The 21,564-nt window shown below is 43.5% G+C and overlaps 1 protein-coding gene across 1 annotated transcript in view; it reads right to left on the bottom strand.

Annotated features, from left to right (window-relative positions):
• Nucleotides 1-1,703: 1,703 nt before the first annotated feature.
• The window catches only part of furinb (furin (paired basic amino acid cleaving enzyme) b), an 85,120-nt gene continuing 65,259 nt past the window's right edge, over nucleotides 1,704-21,564 (bottom strand). The window contains exons 7-16 of the mRNA XM_034587485.1: nucleotides 19,925-20,013; nucleotides 15,844-16,016; nucleotides 11,029-11,241; nucleotides 8,262-8,362; nucleotides 6,525-6,628; nucleotides 5,503-5,620; nucleotides 5,004-5,183; nucleotides 4,657-4,784; nucleotides 4,045-4,173; nucleotides 1,704-3,044 (exon numbers count right to left, since the gene is read on the bottom strand). Of these exons, the coding sequence (XP_034443376.1) occupies nucleotides 2,335-3,044; nucleotides 4,045-4,173; nucleotides 4,657-4,784; nucleotides 5,004-5,183; nucleotides 5,503-5,620; nucleotides 6,525-6,628; nucleotides 8,262-8,362; nucleotides 11,029-11,241; nucleotides 15,844-16,016; nucleotides 19,925-20,013 (1,945 nt within the window). The 3' untranslated portion in view covers nucleotides 1,704-2,334. The remainder of the gene's footprint in view (nucleotides 3,045-4,044; nucleotides 4,174-4,656; nucleotides 4,785-5,003; nucleotides 5,184-5,502; nucleotides 5,621-6,524; nucleotides 6,629-8,261; nucleotides 8,363-11,028; nucleotides 11,242-15,843; nucleotides 16,017-19,924; nucleotides 20,014-21,564) is intronic.

Raw genomic sequence — 21,564 nt, 5'->3', positions numbered from 1 at the left:
GGAAAAAAATGTGACAAAGGTGTGAACGAGGAGATAAAAAGCTCCAAACTCTTTAAAATTCACACGTTTACTTTCACACATATGCACTATTTATAATGCAAAGCGTGATGCGCGCAAGGGGAAAGTGAATTGTGCAGCGAGATCTAATTACAGGCCACAGTATGAATGTATCTTCGCCCATGAACCCAGTAACCGGCCTGTTTACAGAGCGTTTCACAGGGAAGCTGCCAATGAACAAAGCTGCTGCAGATTGTCCTTGTTTCTCCTTCTAACCTCCATTTGTGTCCATTTAAACTTTAAAAGGGGGAAGGTGGGTGTCGCCATATGGGAGGTTGGAGAGAACAGTGTCTTAAAGGCTTTTTGGGTAACGGGATATCAGGGGGAAGACGCACCGCTGGCCCCCAGAGTGAAGGGAAACACACACACAACAATGACACACGGTCATGAAGAAGTAGTGACCCAGCTGCTCTCCTGCGTGGCGTTTGTGTGTCAGCGGCTGAACTTAAACATTCATTAAAAAAAAGAAGAGTTTTCCAATCCGGAAGCAGAGACACACATGTAACAGCCAAAGTCGTTTTTTTTTATTCCAGCTTGAAACTGAATCTCAATCACAATATTAACATCCATCGTCAGTTAAATAAAAAAGGATATAAAACAAACATAGAAAATGCAAATACAAGATCAGTTCGTTTTTTTTCTTCTTTTTAAATCACTAACATTCAAGCCTTTTGATTCAGTTTGTTATAAATGGAGGAAATAAAGCGTGTGTTCGTCTGTCATTGGACGGTGCTCACAATAGAAAAAGGGGGAAACAAGCTTTACCCTGATGAAGACGTTCTGGGAGAGAAGCCCCGAAAATCAATATCTGCTCCGAGAAGAAAAATGCTGTAAAGGTCAGCGAGAGATTTTTATTTTTATTTTTTTACTTCCCCCAAATAACAGTAGAACGCTGTGATAAGTCAATATGATGTTTTATCTGATGTGTCTGTGCTTTAGTGGCAGTTTCCACTGTGGCCTGATTGAAAGCAGAACATCCTCCACAGTTTGCTGCTCATCAAACAGCTGCAGGATGTTTTCTCATGTCGTCCCAGAGTGAAGCTGCAGAAATACTCCGATAAAAAAAAAAAAGAAGCTTTCCTACGATTAATAACAACTTGTCAACGTCACAACCTCGGGCCCAAAGAAATCTGTCAAGTGTCTGATAAAACAACCCAGAAACAAAGACAGATTATTGGATCTGTGATGACCTGGAGTTTGTCAGATTCATGTTTAATGTCACTGGGGTTTTTGTTGGCTCTGGCTTTGGGATTTTGGAGAGTCGACTTAAATGGGAATTTACCAGACAGGGCGGACTCCAACAATGCTATTCAGCTGCATTATGGGAAATGTAGTGTTCGATGTTTCTGGAGGCTTTTCCTTTACCTGCGACCAGGATATCGCTGCTGCTGCTGCTTTGACCTTTTGTTTATTGCAAGCATCCAAGTTGAAGTAAAGGAAGTACAATACTAAACCACTTTAATAAACTTGACAAAAAAAGTTCTCAAATGCATAATAAATACATCTGGAATCAAAACATTAATGAGATAAATTAATAAATGTAAATAAATACATGAAATCCAGATGTTTGACTCTTCAGTGGATGTGGATGAGAGTGGATGAGGTGCTGATGGGACAGTAAGGCTTGCGTTTAGTGTTTGTCTGACTCTGGCTACATCCATACTACTACGGTTTTCTTTGTTTAAAAACGACTTTTCAAACTAAAATGATCTGTTTAATCGAGGGTTTTGGCTTCATGTAAATTTGAATCCCCGTCCATACCAACATGCCTGAATACGCAGGTCACGTGACCACTCGCGTACATCGGGTATACTTGTGTCGGTGGAAACAGAAAGGCGTACGTGCCCCTCTGGACACGGGCATTGTCACAGATTGCTCGAGTTATAGCTCGTCTCCTACACATACAAGCGGGAAAATGTAGAATTTAACTGCACTAAAGCTGTTAATGAAAACAACAGGAGTCTGACGAATCAGCAAAGGCTACGTTGTGACAGAAAAGACCCAATCGGCAAGCGACGGTGAGGGTCTACGTCAGCTCTGTTTTTGCCCGTCCAGACTAAAACGCAGCCCCGTACTTTTCAAACTAAAACGGTGATGGCAGCGTTTCCAAACTTCTCAGTTTTATCGGCTCTAAAACTCCAGAGTAGTTTGGGCGCCGGGTGTTGATGTGTCAAAAAAAAACATAGTAGTGTGGATGTAGCATCTGTGGGATTGTCCCTCTTGTCACAGTCACACCGAGACATGGAGCTGTCGCCACGGCAGCAGACGCAGGCTCATCTAGATGGAGCTCTGTGTCTTGATGAAAGCTGTCCTCTCGCCGTTCCTGTCCACTTCCTCGCTGTCTGATTCAGACTCGTAGGCGATCATGTCCTCATCCCCCCACACAGTGGGGATCCCCTTGTAGCATATCCGCGTCTTCCTCTCCCGTCCTTGGCCGAAGCCAAAACCAAAACCCACCCGCACCCCCCTCCTCTCTGAAAACACAGAGGGCAGTTTGGTCCTCCAGCCCAGCGCGGTGCCACCCGAGCGCATCTGCAGCAGGAGGAAGACCCCGCCGAAGGCAGCCAGGATGAAGGCACAGCTGAGCACGGCCACGACGGCGGGCAGCTGAGTGGATGGGGTGACGCTGAGCCCCGGGGGTTCCTCACCCTCTTGGCCGTTGTTGTCTACTGCGGCCGGGATCTCCTCGTGCGGCTGGGCTCCGTCTCCCTGGAGTCCCCCGGCTAGAGGGGACTTACGCTGGACCTGGTTCTGGTGCAGGCAGGAGGTGAGGACCAGGTGGCTGTGAGGGGGGCAGGACAGGCAGTCTGTGGGGCCGGGGCCAGAGCAGGTGAGGCAGGCGGGGTTGCAGGGGAGACAGGCCTGGATTGAGGACAAGTCCACCCAGTTCTCCAGCGAGAGGTTGAGCAGCTGCGGCCCCGACGTGAAGCCCGGCGGACACAACTTCACACAACCCTGGAGGAAGAGGGAGAAGCCGGGGCTGCACTCTAGACGGAGAGAGGGAGAGGAAAGAAGGTTGTTAAGCCCTATCAGGAAAATTGGGATTTGTGAATATAAAAATTTGATCTGATAAATATATAATATTATATATTTGTAGTAGGTCCAGAGGCTAAAGTTGTCTTCATCTAAAATTTCAGTTTACAATGATGAATTACTTTGATTCAATTTTCTGTTGTTTGACTAACAAATGAATCAAACTCAAACTCAGAGTTTATTATTAAATATTTGGTGATTAAATATTTAGAAATAGAGCCAAAGTTTTGTCAAAGTAGATAATTAAATTTACAAAGTATTTTATGTAGAATTCAGTGATAAAACCTTAATGGCTGATAAGAGTGAGATCTAATTAAACCCATGTAAATGTTAAGTTTTTAGTTAAAAACTTTATTGCCTTGTATTACTGCCTGTAAATCTCAACCTCACAGACAAGACACTAAATTTGTTAAAAGAAGGAATGAAAGTTGGTCCTAATAAATCACCGAATCCACATCAGACATTTTCAAGAACCTTCAACTTTATTTTAGGAAGTTATTAGAAAATCGGGCACCAGTAGAATAAAGTGTGACCTCTAAATATATACAATATAGATTTGATTTGTAGGAGAAAATGTCTGAATGCTTGGAAGCAGAGCGACGCTCCGGGACCTCATCTGCCTTTCAATGAGGGAGTCATCGTCTTCAGCAGTCGTCACAGCCTCTTGCACTAACACAGGTTTAATCTCCCCCTGCTGCTCCTCCATACGTCCCACACTCTGATTCACACTAACATGACATATGGCTACGTGCTTTTTCACGGAGCACATAAACAGCCCAACGAGAGCCTTGTAAAGCAATCTGTATTCACAACATTCGCTTTTCACAAATTAAAATAACGAAAGCAGTCTGACCTGAAGCCTGGTTTTTTTATAACCTCGACTGTGAGCCAGCGCAAATACAAATGAGCCCGTTTAACTTTGGTGTGTGTGTGTGTCGGCTCGATTGATCTCACCGATGCAGATCTGCTGGGCGTCGAAGGTCTTGCAGCTGTTGTTGGACGGTCGAGGGAAATCGGACGACGAGGGGTTGACGACACTGGGGCCAGTGCCCCACAGGAGGAGGGTGAACTGACTCAGCACACCTGAGGCAGAAGGGGAGGAGGTGGGGGTGAATATCAATTTAGCCCTTCGCAGAGAGAGAACAGTTCAAACCGGCTGGGTGGAGGACATACGGAGGAGAGGAGAGGAAACGAGTGATGTGAGCATCACTGAAAAGGATCAGCACCAGCAGAGGTTAAAGAGGTTTTCCCATCTCACCCCCCGGCTCTGAATAAACAAAGCCACAGGAAAGCTCTAGGACTTAACGAGTTAACGCTTCTTCACCATATGCGGAGGTTTGCCTTTTGAAAGAAAATGCAGACCGTCTGTTGCAAATAACAAGAAAATTCTCAGGATACTGACGTCACTTTCTTACAGCGGAATCAATCTGTGGCGCTGAGAGCCGCAGTCGCTGCTCACAAACAAACTGCCATCAAAGAAGGAGCAGAAGAACAGGGAGAACTGAGGAGAGGCGACTCAGGGAAGCGTGAAAATATGCACACAGCCTTGAGTTGGCGTAAATGTACCATAGTCGCGTCCGTTAGCCGCCACATTTTCAATTTCCAGGGTCCATTCCCCTTGAGGATCCTCGTCCCACGAGTGGGTGGTCATGAAGGCCCAGTCGTTGAATCCCTCTGAGGAGAAGTCATTGGGCCTGGAAGAAGAAAGAAAGAAAGAAAAAGGGTTTTCTTTGTTATTTTGTGCTCAGATGCAAATAGGGTGTTTTTCCCAGCGAGCATACTTGGTAGTATTTGTGCATACGTGGAATTGAGGCACGTGCACATACTGTTTGTCTGTGCGTAGACAAAGAGATTTATAGCAGGTCTGGAGTGTTGTTGTTGTGTGCGGGCAGTGGTGTATTTTCCCTGTGTACCTGGGGAACAGCAGGGTGGAGCGTGTGCCCAGTGGGCTGATGAGATGAATGGCCAATTTTCCCCTCTGGTTGTGGGAGAGAGTGAGGCGAGCCTGAGCGTGTTCCAGAGAGCTGACATACTCGGGCCGTCCCCAGCAGGCATCCACGCTCTTGCTGAACACCAGCTTGTTGCCGATGTCTCTGCAGGTTTGACAAGTGTGGGGGAGGGGGGCAGAGTGGTTAACGTATGGCTGCAGGAATGGACACAGACAATAGCACGGTGCCACAAATTTACGCGAGCGTCCAGGCTCTGAGGGGGAATGAGGTGACATCTATCAGGCTGAGCGGCAGGACAGAACAGCAAGTGCTCATAATGACAATAACACCCACTGCATGACACACACACACACACACACACACACACACACACACACACACACACACACACACACACACACACACACACACACACACACACACACACACACACACACACACACAGCTCTGAGTCACGTCTAACCTCGGCTCTGTGAGCATGGTGTGAACACACTGGTTCTGTGGCCCCAGTGTCGTCCAGTTCTGTGCCAAAGAAACCATAACGCCGGCATCCAGGAGCCCGTAACCGTACGAGTGACTCACTGCAAAGGAAAAAACAGGATGGAAGGATGAAAAGAAGTGGGTGGTGGTGGCGACAAAACATCAGAGAGAGAGAAATTACAATCAAGCAACAATCCACTAATACTAAGGTTTTATATTTGCTCCTCATTCCTGGACTGAATAAACGACCTCCACGTTCCTGTGAAGTGAACTTAACCTTCATCAGGTCCTTTCTGACTAAAGACCAACAGGTTGAAACTGTAGATCGCTGCAATGCTCCATCAGTTCACAGTTAGAGTTACATTTATTTATTATTGTGTATTTATGCGTAAAAAGTCAAACAAGCTAAATATATTTACTGAGAAAGAAGAATAGATTTTTGTTTGCTACTGTAAAGGAATCAGGTTCATCATTTTAATTTGAATTTAGTATTATTACTTGAAAAGGTTAAGATGCTCTAATGTCTAGAAAACACATGACTTTTCTCAATACTGTCCATTGCTGCAGCTCCTCTTTTCAGCCTCTGTCTGAAACTCTGTTTTAACTCCTGTTTCTGAAACAACTTCAACAACAGGGTCATCAAAGCTTGTAGTTGATTATCCATGTTGCGTTCTACACTGGAAGCCGAGGCCCCTTCATTTGAAAGTGGGTCATGTGATAGGAGCCTGACAAATCAGTGAAGGCTACGTCATGACTGAAAAGAACCAATCAGCAGGCGGTTGTGATTGTTCACGCCATCGTTTCTGCTCGTCTAGACTGAAACGCAGCCCTGGAGTTTTCAAACTAAAACGGTGCCAGGAGCACTTGTTTTATCGGCTCTAAAACTCCGGAGCAGTGTGGACAGCAGGCGGATGCATTTACATAAATGGAGCAGAATGTCTGTAGCCTGAGGCTCAAATATAAAACCATACAATACTGCCTGTGCTTGTTTTTCTAAGTCACTACCTCTGCGTCCCACTCCGTTGGTCTTCCAGTCTCCGGCGCTGAGGTGTCCGGGCCGGGACGTTCTCACCACCAGGTGCTGCATGTCCCTCCAGGTCAGGTTCATGCTGCACGGACACAGGAAGGAAAGCAGATCGACCGTATTGACTTTCTGTCACATAATAGCTTGGTGGATTATGCGCATAATGAGAAAAATCCGGGTTTCAGTGACCTCCGCTGTACGACAATAAAGCAACAAGGAAACGGTGCGGGACACGCGAAAGGTCAGGAGTCTGTAGACACACCTGAAATATGATCCAGCTGAGGATTTACAGAAGAGGATATCAATACATGTCAGAAATATTACACTGAGAAGCAGAGGAAGCCCGGAGGGAGGTGTTGTCAAGCAGAACAAAGATATGGGCTCAAATTAAGGTTTTAACACCAGTATTAAAGCTACATTATGAGCTATTGTGTAGAACAGGACAGGGAATACAGTGGAGCAGGGAATACAATACCACAGAGGGCTGAGTCTTGACTTCTCTGTAATGATTCTTTCTAATGAGGTCTGGGATTCGGGGGTGGGGGTTGGGGGCACCTTCTTCACATAACTTTTTTTTTTAATATAGAGGAGCCTTTAGGTCATCGAGGAGGAAAAGAAACCTGCTCTGTGGGTTAAGATAATAAAACGCATGAATCACACGGCGTTCACCGAGAGCAACGCCACAGCCGACAGAAATAGAAAGGCAGGACGGCGCCGTGGCACATCACCTCTGCCATTCTGCATCAGCGTCTCGCCACCCCCCCCCCCCCCCCCCCCCCCCCCCCCCCCCCAAATAAAATTAAAGTCAATGTCACCTCGGCCGAGAGCGAATAAAACGCTCTCCAAAACACTCTGCCTATTAAATGATTCCATCTCTGTGAATTCCAGTGTGGTCCCAGTCTGATAAACCAGGAAGCTTGTTATTACTGCTGTCTGTCAGGAGGCCGTGTGTGTGTGTGTGTGTGTGTGTGTGTGTTGAGAGGGACTACACGGTGTCAGCTCTGTCAGTCTCTGCCCTTCATTTTGTGATACTAGAGGTGACAGTGCAGAGATAAAAGCCGGGACGTACTGAAACCGGGCGGTGAGGTTAATCCTGGCGGCATGGATCCGACACCTGTCAGCTGAGGGCCAACGTGGAATTGCGGCAAATTATGCAGAGCAGAGCTTTGCTGTTTGATAAGAGGACATAACACGCAGACATGATATGACCAAAGATAACGGAGGACACGTCAGAGCTGCTGGCAGAAACCACCTGGAGGGTCCGGCGTGACCAATAATGACAGACAGTGAAAATCTTCATCGGCCGCCCCACAGGTATTCAGACATCTGTGTTGGCTGCAGCTGCAGTTTCGTCGTTCTAATTAACTGATTATCCAAAGCTTTATTTTCTGAGGAAAAAAAAAAATTCTGGACCCAGCGCCAATTCCCGGCGCTGGGTGCACGCGCGTAAACACAAACACGCGCCTCCAGAAATGTGTCTTTCTGTTTGTCTTCGACAGCCGTTCATCCGCTCAACTTCAAACTGGCCGGCTGTGTTGCTCAGGACCCCAGGAAGTGATTTGAATGAGTGGTTCTCAGGACCCTGACACTAACCCTCATTTATTTAAACCTGAATGCAGCTTTGTGAGTTTGTAAATAAAACCCTTCTTATGGTTTTCAAATGTAAAAGCATTTAAGAAAAGGGCTATTGTTTGTTATAGGAGACTGTCCTCACTCACTTGGCCTCCAGAGCCAGAGCGATGATCCCAGCAGCCAGTGGGGCTGAGGCAGACGTCCCCGTGTGAGAGTCTGTGCATTTCTGCCTGAGGTCCGTGGTCACCTAGGAGACGGGAGACGGGAGAGAAGAGCACAGAGAAACACGGTTAACATGACACGATGGGTTTTTCGTACTTCAGCAGCATGGGGGAGATTCACGCTGAGAGAGGTTCAGGGTTAAGTCAGAGGAAGGCTCGGGACAATGGGAGCTGTGCCTGCAGCGATGGGATGTGGCAAGAGGAGGAGGAGGAGAGGAGGAGGAGGAGCAGGTAGGTGTAGTCTGAAGGATGTGGATCGCTGCCAGAGGGTCACAGCTGGGGCAGTGAATGTCAGCCAACTCAGCCCGGCCAGGACGGGCAGCGGTGAGACGCAGTGTGTTAGCGCTCTGGGTACGATTCCGTCTGTGGCAGTGCCAGAGAGTTAATGAGGCCTGTGTGGGTCACGACGAGGACACGTCAGAAATGAGAAAGGAGCCAGAGGGCACGGTGAGCGGCGAGTGCCGGGGACATATTCTTGGTTTGTAACTTTTGGTCTGACAGATTGTGGCGCTAATGGTCATCATCACATGTCTACGTGTCAGAGGCGTAAACAGCGAGAGGACATGTGTCTGCACCGGCCAACTCTTAGATCTCAGAAATGGATCAAATAACACAAAGACAAGTCATATTTCTGTCATTTCTTCCCCCCATTGTTGTATTGTTGTCGGCAGTTGTCATCACTTTTAATATTGCAGCTATCAGTGAAATTATTTATCAGGAAAAGTACAAATATTTCATGGCTCCAGCTTCTCAAATGTGAGGATTTTCTGCTTCTCTCAGTTTCATAAAAATGAAATTACATGAACTGAAGAGTAATCAGATAACAGCCATCAGCGGCACTGACTCCTGGTTCAGCTGGAGCTGCTCTCTGAGCCGCCTCCACGCCCACAACCACATCTTAGGAATTATTGTAAATTGTTTTAATAAATACATATCAGCCGATCATTAATGGCAAATCCACATCGGTCAGCTCTAATATAGAGTATATATATATAGACACATACATATTAATTGTGTTTGAATTTCTGTTGTGCACAAAGCATGATGGGCAATTAGTGAGTTTTGTCATTTGCAAACAGCTACATTTTCTTCTTTCTAGGACTGTGAACACCAGATCATTTAATTGCTGCACGCACACTAACACACAGACACTAACACACACACACACCCACCCACACAGACACATGGCCATTAACTTTAGTTTTGTCTCGTTGGTAAAATCTGTGACCTCGAGGGACCCAAGCTTCCATATCCGTCCAAATGAGCTACTTGTCAGTCCATGTTGGACTTTTTTCAAAAGCCTGCACTGCTTGGGATTTGACAGACAAACAAATGTAGCGCACACAAAAAGCAGACAAAGTGAACATAAAGAGAAGTTTTGGACAAAGGAAAACTGCAAGAATTTGCTGATGCAACAAATAGCAGCCTCTGGTTGCTAAAGCCTCAATACAAAGCCGCTGCTGTGGTATATTTTAAAATGACTTCAATTTGGCCCATTTGATGAGTTGCGCTGTGCCGCCTGCAGCACGCCTCTGGAGCATTTCGGAGGTAATGGCAGTTTTGTGGTTGTTTAATGTTATTCTATGTCCCGGAGGCAAGTCTTTATTCAGCTGACACGCAGCGTGAAGGAAGCCTGTGACATCTCGCTGTTTGTCAGCTTCGCTCGCTGTCACACATCAGTCACTGTGATTCTGACAGTCGGATGCTTATTTCTGATTTGAGAGAAACAGGATTATTTGTGTACGTACAGTTGAACAGGGATATTGTGGATGTTCCAGCATCAACATCTATCGGATGACAATTCAAAGTGTGACACAAAAGGATCCATTTATGAGGACATAGAAAATAAGGATGTGTGCAGTCTTGATAGAAAAGTGGGAGAACTGAGTGTGGTTACATAACTTGTGTTGTGTTTGCTCCTACTGAACTTTGAGTCTTGTTGTATTTATTATGAAGGATCTATTTATAAATGGATGTTGTATCACATACGCTCTGTAAGTGTATCTCTACTAGAGTCACACAGATATATGGGCTTTTGGGGCCAATGCAGAAATCAATGTACAAAAACAAATCCATATGACAAAGTGTCGTGATTGAGGTTTGATATTTTACAGTTTTACCATAACTTTATTATATATAACCAAGATTAAAAAGAAAACACAAATACAACCAAATATTGAGAACTGAATTAAGAAAATATTTTTTTTTACTTGTAAACGTAAATCCTCATCTTTTCTGCATTGTTTACTCTGTAAAATACAACATAAATACCAATATATCTGTGAGAGGCTCAAATCCCTACAGGCTCATATACAAATACAAACCAAAACATATTTGGGAATTTATTGTTTTGAAAATGCAGTTATTATTTGTATTGTTAGTCATTGCATGCAGGGAAATGCTTGCATGGTTAAAATTATTAAAGACGACTTCTCCTTGTCACAAACTATTTGCCAGATGAAGGTCTCACAGCGAAACATTGCCAAGAAAAAACTTTGACAGTGTGCAGGATTTGTCTGCTATTTTTGTGGTGCTGATATTTTCAGTGTGCTCAGGATACGAAGAATAAGAACAATCCTCCACAAGAGCTGATATGTTCAGTGTGTGTGTGTGTGTGTGTGTGTGTGTGTGTGTGTGTGTGTGTGTGTGTGTGTGTGTGTGTGTGTGTGTGTGTGTGTGTGTGTGCACCCACTATCTGTTTCTCCCCCGGGTTTCCGGAGCTGAAGGTGGAAGCGAGCGTGGAGGAGCAGGGTTCGCTGTACCACGGCACGTTGCCGGACTGCGTGGTGCTGCTGATGGACAGGGTGTAAATGCTGTTTGTGTAGCCGTCGCAGTTGCAGCTGTCCTGCTCGCGGCCACCGTTACCAGAGGCCCACACGAAGATGGAGCCCAGTCCACCGCGTCCCTGTGACGTACAGAAACACACAGTGCGTTCATACAGTTGTGATCCACGTGTATTAAGAGAGAGAGAAAAGTAATAAATACTGTGCTAAGTGTGAAAAATTGGCTTTGACAAAGACGTTGGTCTCACTTCTTAAACGCTTTGTCATTTATGTGCTTTCTTCCAGAAATACTGAGCTGCTGTAGGCACAGCTCTTATTAATACATCATAACGACAGGGGAATTATTGCGGCAGAGCATCAGATAACAAATAGAAGAAATGTAATTACAGAATCTACCCAAGCTGAATATAATTTAGGGGTCTGATAAATGACATCATGACATCTGGCAGTGAGACTGCATGCTCCTGAAATAAACCAAATACATGGGACATACATTTAGTCCAGTTGGCTCTGCACAGTCAACAGGAGGCAAGAAATCACAGGGTGGTTTATGACTCGGGGAAAAAACTGCACTGAACCATTTTATTACAGTAACCAGGGGTGTCATTTGTCAACTAAGGAGCGTTGCAAAGATTGTTCCTTTCATTCCAAGACACACAAAACCTTTTTCATGCATTTGTCTCCAGGTGATTAGATTATTGTAACTCTTCATTCTTCATGGAAATCGATGTGCGTCTCTCAGCCTGAACAACAACACGGCTCTCGTAGTGCTCACAAGTTGTGGAAGAAGAAGTGCACATTTTCTTGGTTTTGTCCTCCCTGCATTCTTTACCTATGGCCTTTAGAATTGATTTTTGAGTTTCACTGCTTATTTTTAAGGCATGGTCTGGTCTGCCCCCCACACGGATGACCTTTCTCTCACCATGCTGCAGATTGTAGCCTGGGGTCTGCTGACCAGTTGCTGCTGACCGTCTCGGGGGGGCCGCGCTGCAGACGGAGAAAAAGGGCAGCAGGGCATCTGCTGTCAGGGCTCCTCAGCTCTGAAACAGCCCCTGGTGCCAGAAGGACTTCAGCGTATATAAGTCTTAGAGACTTATTAGTAATTATTTTCTACCTACTGTCATGTTTTCTTCTTCTTTTCTCACTTTCTTCCTGTAAATTTATAAATTTTGCAAGAAAATCTTTTTCTTGTTTGTTAGAGCTCATTATCTCTTATTCTTTGATCTGCTATTTGGAAAAAAACACTTTTGTGTTTTATGAAATGCTCCAAATAAAACAACATCGGTTTTAATATAATTTATTCACAACTCGCATTTCTATTCAGCACTCATCACATCCTGTCATTCAAAAGTTAATAAAACGAATAAAGACGTGAAAGCAGCGATGCAGACACAGTGATGCTCGGAATGAAAATGAAAGATTAAAATACTTTTCTTACACTTTTGCTGCAGTTTGAACCAAAGTGGGCGGATAACATATTAATTCTAGAGAACGAAACAAGGCACCGAGGAGCACGTAGGGTGATGGGAAGCGATAAAAGAAGGTGGAGGCACCTCTCTTACATCCTCTTGATGGCAAGAAAGAAACTAATAAGGTGAGAGAAGGAGATGCAAGCATTTCACCCACAGATACACAAAAATGACAACTTGTTTTCAGACTGTGTGTTTGGAATAAAACCACAGTACACCAACCTGCTGTCACCAAAGAAGGTTGACGACTTTACTGATTTTTCAATTCATAACTTCAATGGCACTTTAGTAGAGTGCACACCTCCCCGGCCTCACTTTCTTTTAAATCAAGATCTCTGCATTAATCCCAGGAATATTTGAACCAAGGCAAAATTTAAAGGTTTCTTTTTTGGCCGGTGTCCACCCAGCTTTTGCTTTATCAATCATCCAACCAACCAACCAACCAAAGAGCCATTAAACCAACTAACCAACCATGAAAACAAAAAAACAACCCACCAACTTACCAACCAACCCAAAAACAAACTAACAGACAAACAAACACAAAGGGGTGAGATATATATACACATCTTAATCATTTTACAACTACATGTCACATGACTATTTTGATTAAACCATGATTGAGCTGTCATGAAGTTTGAGTGGGAACATTTTTCTCTCCCCCCCCCAAAACGATTCCAGAAATGAAGTACGACTTGAACTGTGGATTTGTTCCTGTCACATCATCCCTTCCAGTGTTGGTGATGTGACAGCCTTGACAAAGTTGAAATAAAAATGCTTCTCCTGGACGCTCGCTGCTGCCTGCGCCGCACTGCATCAACACCGGAGCCTCGCGGGCTGTGGCTAATACGCTGAAACCTTCCAGCCCAATTTATGACCTGACACTGACTTTGCTGCAGGTTACGGAGGCAACAGCCCTTCATTGCTGAGGGTTATCTCACTGTCAGGGGAACTCGCGCTGAATCAAAAAAGGACCCGTTGTGCTGCTGTCAGGCAGATTTTCCTCACTAGGATAAGCGGTGCATTTTCACATGGAGTGTGATACATGAATAATTCTGCTCCACCAGAAATTAGCAGTTTCATTCATTAATGTGCCAGTTAGCGTGGCCTTTGAGTCTGACTGCTGCTCTGCCCCAGTGACGGCTGCTCTGTTTCTGCTTTCTCTCATCTCACGTTCATGATTCAGCTGACGTCTTTTGATGTAGCGATTCTGACACATGAGAGATGATGATATTAGCCTTAGATAAAATGTCATACTCTTTAATGTCTTACTCGATCCATCTCTGAAGGACTAGTCAGAGGGCAATTACCAAACTCTCCTTGGGTTTGTCCTTCACTGTAGCAGAGCTACATCTCAGAGAGAGAACCTCCATTACATATTGAGACAGTAGGATGGTGGAAAATATTCACAACACTAATATTGCAGAGGGCTGCAACTAACAATGATTCTTTATTTATTAATCTCACAATAATTATTGATATTTTCTGAGTAGTTAATTAACTTTCTGGTGGACTTACCAATAAGTGTCAAACATATATAAGCTACACCTCCTTGAAAGCGGCCAATCAGAGAGAAGAAACTATCAGGCTCTCAGACCCACGGTCTGTTTGCATTTAGCTCATTAGAAGAGACGACTAATCAACTCAAGGTAGAAAGATGAAAACTTTAGTGGATAACTAAGAAGCAAATCAAAAATTGAGAGTCATCACACTATAATGTGGAAAAAGCACATAATTAGAAAGAGGGGAAAGGCATTTTAGAATAATATATTGCCACGATAAAACCCATTAGATTCACATAACAAGAAAGAAATCTACATGATAGGAAAAATCTATAACCGTTTTTCCCCCTATCGTGTAGTTTTAGGGTTAGGGTTAGTCATGTAGTCATGTAGACTAATGTTTTCATGTTTCTACTCACCCGGGTATTGAAGCCTTGAGTTAATGAGCTTTGGTGTCGTCTCTTCTAATGAGCTAAATGCAAACAGACTGTGGGTCTGAGAGCCCGATCGTTTCTTCTCTCTGATTGGCCGCTTTCAAGGAGGTGTAGCCTATATATGTGTTTGAATGTCCTTCGTCTCACTGTTTACCTGATGAAGGTCCACACGACCGACACGCTGTCCATGTAGTAAAGTTTGTGTACAGGACAGGGTGCAGGGTTCCTCTCAGTTTTACAGAGTGCAGTGCACCGTTTTATTAGGTCTCTTGTTTAAAACACTCCCACACTTTGGTTGATTATGTTCTCGCTTTTAGATCGTGTTCTGTTCCCCCCATCATCGGGGATTAAAGTAAACAGTGCGATGCATCAATGCATTCCACACAAAGAGATTTTTTTGCGTAATAGACGTAATAAATGACCTAATATTGTATGCTGTTGAACACCAGCCGCTTTTATTCAAACACTTTACTTTATATGGAGTTTAAAGGAAAAGTTTGGCGTTTTGGGACATATGTTAGAAGAGAAGGTTTGATACCGCTCCCTTGTCTGTAAGGTAAATACAAAGCTGGAGCCAGCAGATGGTTAACTTATCTTAACAGAGAGACTGAACACTGAGGGAAACAGCTTGTTGGGCTCCGTGCACCAGCAGCTCGAAGGCTCATTGATGAACTTGTCATATTTCATTTGACAAACAAAAGTTTCATTTTAAAGGACTGTGTGTTTATACGTTGTTGGCTGGGGCCAGTGCTCGATGTCACTGGAGACTCCAGGAAGTTACCTGATGTGTGAAAATCTGTTTCCCCATTAATATATGTTTCTCCCTACATTAAGCTGAGCTAAACCTGATCTTTAACCCAAACCAGTTAACTCTGTTATGTCGAACCCCAAACTAACCCACGTCCTCACCTCAACCAAAGAGGGCAAAGACACCACAAACACTGAAGGAGAAACCGACTTTGAAACAACAATAGAAAAGAAACCATCAGGCATCACGTGAGACCATAACTTGTCATTCATTGGTTTTTGACTGCATTATACAAACACAATATAATGTGTTAATTTGTGAGCTTTACAGGTGCTGGTACGTAACCTTTGGACATAGCCAGGCTAATTGTTCCTTCCAGTTTCCAAGTCATTATACTGAGCCAAGCTACTGGATGTAGCTTAAATCTTCTCATCTACTCTCAAAAAGAAAGAAAATAAGTACATCTCCCAAAATGTCAAAGTACTTCTTTAAAGAGTGGATGGAAGTTAAACACTGGTACTATAAAACAGAGAGGATATAAAGCTTTAAAGTCCAAACCTATGCTCTGACTGACCTTGGTGATTCCCTGGAGAAAAGCCTCCTTGGCCAGCTTGGCAGGGCCGTCCAGCGACTTGCCATCATCTTCCGGGCCCCAGCTGGCGCTGTAAATGTGGATGTGCTGCGGATTGAGGCTAAGGGAATGAGCCTCAACCATGTCTGTCACCTCCCCATCCAACATACGAACTCCTGGAAAACAAACACGCATTGCAGCGCAGATTAGATCAGCGAACTAGAGAAGCGCAAAGTGACAGAATGACAGATGGTAAAGAGACGGCGGGCAATTGAAGTTTCGCCCCGGATGGGTGGAGAGGTGACAAAACAGTGCAAGTGACAAAGAAAAGAAAAGTTGACATAAATTGGTTGGACTGCAAGTTCCCTTATTATCTTCAGCTACACACAAAAAAGCCCCAAAACAAAACAGAAAAACAGGCGGAACAAAGGACTTCACAGAAAAAGACAGACTTCAGAGACTTTCCATTTTAGTTTAGACTTTAGAGTAGAAAGCTTCACCCACGACTCTGACCACCCAAACACACAGGAAAGGACAAGTAGACAAACTAACAGACTGCAGAGGAGAGAACGCACGCACGCACGCACGCACACACACACACACACACACACACAGAGATATAAATGAGCTGAGAGTTTACAGAGCTGTTAACTGACTGGTGTCCACAGGGTTTATACCAAATATCACCTTTCATCGTACCTGAACGCAGCCCCGCCTGAGCCTTTGAAGTGAGCGGCCTCAGATCACTCCCCTGAACATTAATGACTGTAGAGAGGCATGAAATGATCCACCATCAAATAAGCTCCATTACTGGAGGAGAGGACCCCGGGACTGCGGAGGCAACAACACAACTGACGACGTCCACGTTGAGACTTCAATAATCCATTCTACACAACCTGCCCAGCAGGCGCAAACACAAGCCAGTGGGGATGCAGCCAAAGCAGGAATTACTCAGCTGGCGTGGGGAGATTCAAAATAACACAGGCTTGAATACTGAGTAGCCACAAAAAAATAAACTTTACTGAGGTAAACATCCGACATAAAGCACAGGGTTTGCTCGGTGGTCATTATGTGGGCGCTGTATTGCAGCAGTAACGATAATCACCGTCGTAACTATTCTCATCAGCCTCCTGCAGTTTGACGTTTCCTTATTAAGACGCTGCTGTGCCAGCTCCCTGCTGCTCCGTGAGTCAGAGGGAGCAGGTAGAGATGCAGCTCTGTGAGCCTGGCAGAGGGAAACAGGTACAGTGGGTGGAGGGAAGCACAGAGTGAGCCAAGTAGGGTCAATTACAGGGTTTAAATACAAATCACTAATCACCTCTCAGTGAGGAGACGCACATTTAGGCTTCCCCACAAACATAAGCGCCGGTATACACACGTAGCGCCGGCACTTGGAAGCGAATCACAGCTGTTTATAAACAATTCACTGACCCCATGACGTGAACAGATTCACAGCGGAGTAATTTACGAGAGCGGCGCTCCGTCGGGAGATGGATGGTAATGAATACAAAGAAGGAGAGTTATGAGTAACATCTGTGAACGAGACTTCTCGGGGCTCCACGGGCCACGTCGAGTCTTGTTGGCTGCCGCCGTGTCTTTGACAGATCGTTTGGAGACAAAAGTTACAAAAAGCTTCTTTGGAATACTTTATCAAGTGCAGAAAAAATATTGGTAAAAAAAGGAAAAGAAAACCCTTCCAGATTTAGTTTGTGATCACAGGTTTAATTTAGAAGAACCTCTACATATCTTCTTCCTTTGTTCACCTCTGCACATGCTGATCGCTTTATTATTGTTTAAACAAGATTCTGCCCTGACAGTCTCATTATGACCAAGTTTTCCAGCAGATGCTATGAACAGATGTTCACTGGGTTGCTGTTTTCTTGGCATCAATACATTTAATTTATGTCGCTCCCTTGTCAACGAGGTCACAACAAAGCAGAGCTTTGTTTTCTCTAATTGGAAGAAAAGAAGTAGAAGAAAGGTTTAAATGAAGGTGGGGTGAGATTCAGATTCACCCCATCACGATCGTAAACATGTTTTTATGTGATGGGGTCTCAATAATGAGGCGTTTAACTCTTTTTGATTGTTAATATCGTGATGCCAAGAAAGGTAGATGCTCACAGTTCATTTTCATAACATTTCACTTTTTTCACATTTTGTTATGATGCAGCCTGAAGGTCTTTGCACAATCGAAAGGCTTTATTGTCAATTAATTTACACGTTATTAAAATTCTTGTATTCAGTCAATGCGAGCTTTCACCTCAGTGATAGTGCTGAGCGATATCGTGACTTCTAGTTTTTTGGAAAGATTTTTCCAAGGTTTTGCTTCCAACAAGTTCACATCTAACAAATCAGAAAGCATATTGTTGACAACATCACATTTTGAAGCAGCAGGAGAAGAACGTCCTCCTCTATCCAATCTGATATAGATTGAGTTAAAGTTTATTTGTTTATTTATTAAATATATTTATCTTGAGCCATTGCTCAGTTATTTTTGTCTTTGAATGGATACGATGTAGCCGAGTTGAAGCTAAACTCGAATAACAGGCAAAGAAAATGAATGGACCCAATGTGCAGAGCAGAATGTGTTTACAAACAAAAATCAAATTAAATACAGAAGAAACTCATTAAATCCATCCTGAAGCGGCTGTGGTGGTGTTTAAGCTCCAGAACCAAACAGTCAAACTCAACAATTCTTTGCCCATTTTAAATATTGTAGCCGGTATTTCATCTTTTTCCCTTTTTATGAATTAGAAGAAGACCTAAATCATCAACGCTTCATGTTGAATCCATCAGGCGTGATTTTTTTTTCATCCCTCTTGTATTCACTAGATCGCATCACACTTAATGTGAATAGTCAGGCACATAGCAATTCCCCTATTGCATGTTGTTTATTCATGTTGCCTTTGATGTGCAAAAGCCTTTAAAATGAAAACAAAATCCCCCGTCAATCGACTCTCAGCAGTCCGTAATGACAAAGCTAAATTGCATTCAGACACTTCGCTGTGACATATTTAGCTCGGGTGCCTCCAGATTCACTGGAGCATCTCTGAGACGTTTCTACACCTCCTCCACCTGAGCTAAACTCATTAGATAGGACGGAATTTGGAACTCAATCAGGTCCGACTGTTCACATCAGAGGAAAAACCAAACCAGGAGGTCAAAGCAACCGCCTCAGAGACACGATGTGTCGAGGCACAGATCTGAGGAAGGCTAAAAAAATAATAATTCTGCTCCACTGAAATTTCCCAAGAGCTCAGTGGTTTGGTTTCCTCCAGACATGACACTTAGAATTGAGGGCAAACCGTTTAATCTTGGTTTCACCAGACCAGTGAAACTTGTTTCTCATGGACCGAGAATTCTTTAGGTGCTATTTTTGGTAAACTTTAACTGAGGAGAGTTTTCCGTCAGACCTCTGCGGTCGTAAGACCCAGATCAGGGAAGGGCTGCAGTGAGGTTTATGTCATGATCAAATATTGATGCGATTGATGAGGGAGAAAAATTACTTTTCGTTACTTTAGCAGAAGAACGCGACGGAACTAAATGGGAACGAAGCAAAGGGGAATGAATTGATTTTGAAAGCACTCTATGTTGAGTCACAGGTACACACACACACACACACACACACACACACACACACACACACACACACACACACACACACACACACACACACACACAATATGAAGCAACTATCCATTCATTTCCAATAGAAATAGATTGAAAAAAGAGATCAAAAGCTATTCTCCTCAGTGGCAATGAATCAAGGACAGTTCATTGTGTGTCTGTCTCTGCAGCACGATTTACCCTTTGCACTGAACAACAGAATAAATCAGTCACAAAAAGAAAAAAAGACAGTTATCAGCTTTAAAATCCATTGAAATATATTAAAATAAAGAGACCTGGCCAAATCAGATTTAGGTCCCAGATTAAAAGGATCAATCAAAAGATCAATTAGTTTGACCATAAATATTATTATGCATATACTTTTTTATTTGTATGAATATTAATCTGTTTTCAATTGATATTATTTTAAATCAAACACTTTTCCAAATTAAAAATCCCGATGGTCGGCTTCACTCACCTCCAATTTTAGCATTATAGGCCACGCCCACACCACACACACCGTTGTTGGCTGCAGCCGCAACTTCTCCTGCACATCGGGTCCCGTGTCTGCCAAGAGAAAAGAGAGACAGACCCACGTTGATGAGGAATATTGTAAAGAAACATAAAGGGACATGACAATTTGTAATTAAATTAGTATTTAAACAATATATATAAATGTAGTTTTACTAAAAATACAGCACAGTCAAAAGAGAAGCATGAATCCAATGGTCCTTTTACAACCAGAGCAAATTTCAGTTGTAAGTTGCAACAATAAATGCCAGGAAGCCTGAAGTGCCTTTCACATAAAAGGCTTTTTATTTAAGTTGTTAAAGAATTCAGGACTTATAGGAACACAGAAGAAGAGAGCGCCGATCGATTTCTTTTTTTCTTCACAGCATAACAGGCATCACATTCAGAGATGAAAACCTGTCACAGAGTTACACATTCAAAGATGTGTTGAGAGCCAGAAGTCCCATTTGCACTTTAGTGTTTAAAGGAATAGAAAGCCTTGTCTTAGTTATAGTGTATAGTTATACTTATATAGATATATATAGATAAAGGTAATGTTATGTAGTTCATTTGCAGCGATCAGACTTAAGTGACATTTGTATCAAATTTTGAGATCATGGCTTCTGTTGCAGCACTTGTCAATTAAATAATCAAAACACACTTAAGCTGCTTTCAGACATGTGCTGATTCAGTGGGAGTGAATGTGAAAAGTCAGTCGCTCTCTGTGATGAGGTTGCCGACACTATGTCGATGTGCTGTAAACAAAAACAGGTGATTTCTGCATTTTCCTGTTGTTGTGACCGTGTCTGACCAAGTCAATTATGAAAGTCCACAGCCAATTGTTCAGACATATTGGAAAAACAGCTTTTAAAACAAACACAGACAGAATCATTTGGTCTGGAAAATTGTCAACATCAATACAGAATAGAAGCAGAATCATCAAGGTTTTGATTGTTCAACTCAATAAACACATTTTCAGGGGGTTGAAAGTAAAGTTAAGCACTGAATGTTTATGAGTTTCCATCAGTGACCAGGTCTTCTCTGCGATATAACAGCTTGTACTTGTACTGCAGTACATACAGTACCTGTGAGACTATAGTCAATATACTGTACTTGCAAGAGTTGTTAAATAAACATACTAGACAGACTTTTTCTTTGGTTTCTCATAAAACATATAGGAACTCTTTTCTCCAGCTGCTCAGTTCACAGGATGGAGGCTCTTCCAATCAGAACTGGCCCCGTCTAGAGCTAACTTTACTTTGACAGTCACCAGCCACGTGACATTCAAATGAAATGTGACGTGTAATTGAAGGACATAAACTATTCAGACCCTCAGAAATACCTTCAGCCAGTCATGACTTTCAGAGAAGAGACAGGTTCCCTATAGAAGGCTGTCGGGGGTTTCAAACACACCGAGACTTCACAAACTTAAAAACCCCAACTCCCGAAAAGCACCACAGATCCACAACGATGAAAAGTCTAAATTGAAACTGAGAAAAGTAATCATTAGTAAAAAAGGAATTAATGTGTCTCATCGACTTGCCGTGAGATCAGACTGCAAATGGATGGAGTGCATTGAGTGTTTGGCATTTAACATAGGTCATTAAG

The sequence above is a fragment of the Hippoglossus hippoglossus genome, chromosome 6 (genome assembly GCF_009819705.1).
Source record: "Hippoglossus hippoglossus isolate fHipHip1 chromosome 6, fHipHip1.pri, whole genome shotgun sequence".
NCBI classification, from domain to species: Eukaryota; Metazoa; Chordata; class Actinopteri; order Pleuronectiformes; family Pleuronectidae; genus Hippoglossus; species Hippoglossus hippoglossus.
This window is presented reverse-complemented; position numbering and strand designations above follow the sequence as displayed.